This window comes from Hemicordylus capensis, chromosome 3 (genome assembly GCF_027244095.1).
Source record: "Hemicordylus capensis ecotype Gifberg chromosome 3, rHemCap1.1.pri, whole genome shotgun sequence".
Classification (NCBI taxonomy): domain Eukaryota; kingdom Metazoa; phylum Chordata; class Lepidosauria; order Squamata; family Cordylidae; genus Hemicordylus; species Hemicordylus capensis.
Window position 1 is genome coordinate 355,139,775 of NC_069659.1, and position 6,470 is coordinate 355,146,244.

Sequence of the window (6,470 nt, forward strand, 5' to 3'; positions counted from 1 at the left end):
TTCCTGGCCATCGGTTTCATGGGACGGCCCCTGGTTCTAGAGTTGTGAGAGAGGGAGAAAAACATCACCCTCTCCACTCCCTCCACGCCATGCATAATCTCTCTCCCCCACCCCTGTCACATTTCCCACTCAGCAGATGAAAACACACACTTCCCATTCCTTCTCTATGTCATGAAGATCAACCCAGGACAGGATGGTGGAGAGGTGTTTCTAACATGTGATCTGCGTCTTTATTTGGACTTTGGCCTTGTCTCAGAAGCAGAAAATGAGCCAGTCAACCTGTGGCAGCAAATGGCTGGGTTTGAGGAGGTCCTCAGCATAGCGGCAGCCCTTTCATGGGGCGAGGAGAGGCAATTGCCTCAGTTGGCAGATTAACGAGGCACCAGCCGGGCAGCAAAATGGCCCTGACTGCCATCAGAGCAGCCCTTTGGGACCAAGTTGACCCTGGCAAGCTTTGTAGGGAGTGCCACTCCTCACACTTCTTGCAAAGGTTGCAAGAAGCCAGAGGAGAGAAGAGGAGGCTGCTGGAGAGCTCGTACTGGGGCCGCAAGCATGCATGGTCCCCTTTGCTAAGCAGGGTCCACCTTGGTTTGCATTTGGATGGGAGACTACATGCGTGAACACTGTAAGATCTTCCCCTCAGGGGATGGGGCTGCTCTGGGAAGAGCACCTGCCTGCTTGCATGCAGAAGGTCCGAGATCCCCTCCCTGGCAGCATCTCCAAGGCTGAGAGAAACTGCTGCCTGCAACCTTGGAGAAGCCGCTGCCAGTCTGGGTAGACAATACTGAGCTAGATGGACCAGTAGTCTGACTCAGTATAAGGCAGCTGCATTTGTCCCTATGTAACCTGCCCTCCTCCCTGCCCCCAGTGCCACTTTCAAAGCTTGCAAGGGTTGGTTTGGAAAAGAAGCTGACCCCCACCAGGGCTGTGGAGCAAGGCAGTATCTGGCCCATCATCACCTCAAGCACTGCAGTATTCTGGGCCATCCCCACAGGCATGCAATGATAGCTCTCAACTGCGCAGGCACATCTCGCAGTTAGTAACGGTTGCTGGGCTAAACGGAGAGGCCTAGCAATCGCTCTGCTGCCGCCGCCGGGAGGCAGGGGGAGAAAGGCTGCTTGGCTCACTCCCTGGCAGCCACCCCTTGGCCACGCGGCGACTGAAATGAAAAGACAACAACACACTTGGAGGGTTGGCATGGCAGGGCTGTGGTGGGGTGGGTGTGGGGTGGCTGCAGCAGGCCCCCTGGCCATTTGGAGGCCCCCCGGACCTTGGAGGCCATGGACTGGGGGCCCAAAGTTCAAGGGGCTAGAGCGCCTCTGCTCCTGGGACGGAATGCTCCTCATGGAAGCAGAGAAACTAGCCCCACGCCAGTCAGACCTGGACTAGAAGCCATTTCCCAGATCTGCGGGTTTTCTACGCGTGGGGATATGGAAAGGGGCGTATGAAGGAGCATTCATCTGCAGTTCACCTCCAGTGGCTTTCAGGCGGAACTCCTAGGGAGCCGGACATTCCTGGCAGATTTCCTTCTTCCACCCAACTGGGTACAAGAGCTCCCACCCCCCTCAGCACTGGCCCTGGAAAGGAACAAACACTCAGTGAGGCCTAGAAGCCCCAGCGCAAAGTCAGCGGAGGAACTGTCAGCAAAGGAGAGCTAGTCTTGTGGTAGCAGGCATGCATTGTCCTCTTTGCTAAGCAGGGCCCAGCCTGCTTTGCAATGGAATGGGAGACGACATGTGAGTACTGCAAGATAGTCCCTGGAGGGGACAAGGCCATTCTGGGAAGGCTTTCTGCATGCTGAAGGTTCCAGGTACCCTCCGTGGCAGAATCCCCAGATAGGGCTGGAGAAGCCGCTGCCAGTCTGGGTAGAGAATCCTGAGCTAGATGGACCAGTGATCAGACTCGGTAGAAGGCAGCTTCGTCTGTTCCTAACGTGACCCCATGCATTGTCGAAGATCAGTTCCTTAGCCCTCTAGTCATTCTAACACGTCACTTGATGTGACCACTCAGCCTGCAATCTCTGTTTCATTGCTTCTAGGCTGACTAGCCCTGATACCTTCAAGAAGAGGCCGAGACCTGGGCGGCTTACCTTCACGTAGTCATATTCACAGAGATAGGAGGACTCCAGGTCAAAATGCATGAAGTACAGCTTGACTCGAAACCCATCTGGCACTGATATATTCCAGTTCACTTCCGAATCACTGGGATAAGAGTCTGGAAAGTTGGGTGACTGAATCTCCCCAAACATGTCGGTCAACTCGATGGCGTCTGCTTTGATGAGATGGAAAGCACAAAGGGACCAGACCAGAAAATACCTGCGAAAGACACACACAGATGCTATGATGTAAGACAAGCATGTTCAAACTTAACTCCCCAGAGGTGGCTGGACTACAACAGCCATCAGCCTTTGGCCATTGTGGCTGGGACATGATGCAAGTTGTGATCCAAGAGCATCTGGGGACCCAAGTCTGAAGACCCCTGCTCCAAGAGGTCACACCTGCACCTGCAGACACCAAGACTTCCACGAAAACCAGACATGAGGTCAAGTTGGCCAAGTTGAAGACAGATTATCCGGGAGAAAATCTATCTATGTTGTCGCTAAGAGTCGACACCGACTTGATGGCACTCAATCAATCAATCAATCAATCAATCAATCAATCAATCAATGTTTCTGGCAAGTGGTTGCTGAAGTTGTTATTGAAACTCTACTGAGCACAATAGAACAATTACACTAAGCAGGTCCCAGCAAGAAGGGTTTACAGTCTAATGGATATGAGACAAAAGGAAGAAGGGACAGGGAAGAAAATTAAGCAAATGCTGGTAGATTAAGTCTGGAGACAGACCACAGCTTGGAGTGGGAAGCAGCTGAAAAGAGGGATTGTTGCCTGTGGCGTCTGGGGATGGTGGGAGTTGTAGGTTGCAATCATCTGGGCACCCAAGGTTGGGAACCCCAACAGTATGTTCATCCCAGGCCTGGTGACAGTAGCTGCCCTGTATGGGCAGCTGCTGTTGCGAGGAGAAGAGCCTTGCAGGATCCGAGTAAAGGCCTATCTCGGTCCCTGGGTTCAAATTCCCACACCGCTTTGAAGCTTGCAGGATAATCTTGGGTAAAGTTGAACTCCTCCATCAAGAGCAGACTTGACAATATTCAGGAGATGCTCGAACAGCCTCCCCATTTTAAAAAAATGGAAAAACAGCTCTGAGAGGCTTCTGGCTTTGGTGTGGAAACCCCCCACTGAAAACTGTGTGGGCTCGAAGTGGAAATAAATCGATGCAGCAATAGAATAAATGGGAGCATCTGTACATTTGTAGGAATTGGTAGGATCAGCACCCAGATGAAAGCAGCCGAAAACTGGGGCTACAAACAAGCGACGTGCTTATTAGAGGAATTTATTTTTGTGTTTGATTTTATAAACTGATGGCCACAATTGGAATGGGTTGATCTGGCTCCCAGTTCAAAACAAGAACAGCTAATGAGAAAGAGTGAAAGGCCTGGCTTCTCTCCCTCCAGATGAGTTGAGGTTTGTAACCAGCTCTCTTCTGAGAGGGCCTCTCCGACCGCAGCAGCCAGGAGCCAAAGGAAAAATCTGCTCAGAATATGAAGGGTTGCAGCCTCCACAGGGATAAGATGACATCTTTCTTTCTTACTAACACGAGCCCATCAGGGCAACTGATGCATTCAACTGTTAGGCCCTCAAGGCCTTTTACAAAGGTTGGGGGTGCGGGACCAGACAGACCCCTTGGCCCCAAGCAGCTTACACCCTAAGAACATGTAAGGCACAGGGACGCAGGCTCCTGAGGATGTTCTCGCCCTTTCCTCTGATAATAACTGCAGGACTGGTAAAATCATTTTTTAAAAAAAACAACAGGTGCGGTTGGCTACCTTGTGAGAGGGAAGATGCACCTGTTGAATTTCTGCCTCCACAGATTCCACTACCAGGTTGCTAGAGGTGGCCCTAACTTTGATTCTGGTGACATGAATCCATCGAAACTTTCTAAAGACCAAAAGCAACACAGGAAGGCAGGGAGTGCCTCTTTCAACATGGCACCTGGCTATGCCACGTGGGGGCAGTTCTATGCATGCAAATACATACCCTATAGATATTGCCCATTGCTCCCTTGTAAATGCCCCCCCCCCCACAATAGATACATTGGAGCAGGAAGCAAAAATGCCAAAAACCTTATTGGTTTTCGAGCCCAGCTAATGCCTAGCAAAGAGTTATGGAGTCCCCTTTCTGGTGAAATAAAAGCAGACCAACTTATCTGAAAGTTACTGGTTCTCTCTGTATCAGTTTCATGCAGATCCATTGGTCTTAAACTGCCATTGTACAAATGGTTTTTAGCATATTCATATTTGCTTCTGGGTTGCAAACAGAGATGCCACATTTTTATGGAAAGGTATCTGTGCCTAAAGGGCAGAGATTCAACAGGTGAAGCTTGCATGGGGAGGGGGTGTAGCTCAGCGCCAGAGCATCTGCTTTGCACGCAGCAGGTTCCAGGTTCAGTCCCTGGCAGCATCTCCGGTAAGGCTGGGGAAGACCCTTCTCTGCCTGTAACCTTGGAGAGCTGCTGCCAGTCAGTGTAATCAATACTGAGCTAGATAGACCAAGGGTCTGACTCTGTAGAAAGCAGCATCACATATTCGGAGTCTCTGTCTGAAAAACTGAAATAAATATTCTTTGAAAAGGCTACCACCAGCATTAAGATGGTTAATTAAACTCAAAATTATTATTTACTAAATATTATTATTATTTAAATATTATTTATTTATTATTTATTTATTATTTACTAACTCAAAATTTATTATTTATTCATTATGTCTGCTTTTCTCCCGGAACCGCCTTCTTCTTTGTATTGAAATCAGAATGGTTTCATGCACTGTTCTTTTCTGGACCAGGAGGTCCAGAGGCAAGAAGAATATTTCCAAAAGAAAGATTCTGTGAAACCTGAAAGCTTCACCTCCTCTGAAGCCTGGGGTGAGTGTGAAACCTGAAGGCTTGCTACTTTCTTAACACAGCCCTTAGCTTTCTGTGAATCTCTTGGTTTTCTGTTAATCTCTCCAGAAGTAAGGCAGACTATAACCTTGGGGGACAGCACCAACTTGGGGAACAGGTTGAGAATGCCTGTGAACAGGAGGACAGATATATGGACTCTTTTTTAGGAATGCAGGAGGTTGATGTTTTTACCAAGGACTGCTCTGTCTATTTTAAAACTTTTGTTCCACTTTAAAATCCAGTTGCACTTTAACGCCAAATCAATGCATTGTAGTGCTGGGAATAGAAGGACCCCAAATCACATCACTGCAGATATAAAACTTTCTGTGGCTCACTCTCTGTCATGATCATAGAGGAAAGAGAAAGAAATCGATATTTACAATGGCTTTGCAGATGGGAGGCTGTTTTCAACAGTGAAAAATTGCTGTTTTCCCATTTCCAGCGCCACATCCCTGAACAGAAATGTCCTGAAAAATCTGACAACAAACCTCTCGTTGCTTAGAGCTACATTCAATAAAACTGTCCCTCTTCCAACCTACACAAACAGCATTCACAAGTGGTGCATTTCAGCATGTTCAGAAAGAAAGGCAGTCCAAGTTGTGAACACATGTCCAGAAAACACAGAACGAGCAAGTGGCAGAATCAAAGCCTTTGTAGGAATGGAAACCTCTCCTCTGCCCCTGACAAGCATGCTGGGGATGTGGAGAGAGGGGGATATGCCCTTGCCAGCCCTTCATGACAAGCAAATAATCAAACTCACCTCATTTTCCCCCCTGTGGGCTCTGCTCTTGGTGCCTCCTGATTCATTTGGAGTTGGAGAGAGGCTGGTTGTCCCAAATCTTGAGCTGTCTGGCTTATCTTTGTTCAGAGATTTGTGTGTGAGAGAGAAAGAGAGAGAGAGAGAGAGAGGCAGGCTCTCTGTGTGTCTGGGGTTCTCTGGCATTCCCTATGCAGATCACGCCTTCCCCTCTCTGCAATCGTTCCTTCCCCCTCTACACACACACACACACACACACTCTCACAAACCTGCTGCCAGGGCTCGATCTATCTTCCTTTCAGCCCGTCTGTCCCGGCCAGTGCCACAGTGTCTAATGAGGATGTCTCAATCACAGCAGCAGAAGCTGCAGAGAAGTTAGGAATCCGTCCTCCTCCATCCATCCACACAGTTGTGTCTTGTCAAAATCCTCTCCTTGAGGTTGTTTTGCCAGATGGCTTCACAATCATCTAACAGTTGCTTCTCAACAGGGTACAAGCTGCATTAGCGCAAGGCAAGACTTCAGAAACCTGCCTGGCATTTTCACATACTTTCCTGCTCTCCCACATGATGAATATAATAAAGAATGGATTAAGGGCCCAAAGAACATTGTGAGCCCAAGTGCTTAGCCGTTTTGAAGGGAGCAGATGTGTATCGAATGCAACCTTTTCACTCTCTCCCCAGGAGTCTGGAAAGTGCCCGTGACTTCAGTCGCCCCAGGA

At 49.0% G+C, this 6,470-nt stretch overlaps 1 protein-coding gene across 8 annotated transcripts in view; it reads right to left on the reverse strand.

Moving 5' to 3' along the window:
* The window catches only part of MASP1 (MBL associated serine protease 1), a 117,878-nt gene extending 111,624 nt beyond the window's left edge, over window positions 1–6,254 (reverse strand). For 6 of the 8 annotated variants that reach the window (XM_053309743.1, XM_053309742.1, XM_053309740.1 and 3 more), the window contains exons 1-2: window positions 5,755–5,994; window positions 2,090–2,315 (exon numbers count right to left, since the gene is read on the reverse strand). In XM_053309743.1, coding sequence (XP_053165718.1) covers window positions 2,090–2,315; window positions 5,755–5,801 — 273 coding nt within the window. In that variant the 5' untranslated portion in view covers window positions 5,802–5,994. Of the gene's footprint in view, window positions 1–2,089; window positions 2,316–5,754; window positions 5,995–6,020 lie in introns of those variants that run through there. The other 2 variants (XM_053309739.1, XM_053309741.1) reach the window with 2 other exon arrangements.
* Between the last annotated feature and the right edge of the window lie 216 nt (window positions 6,255–6,470).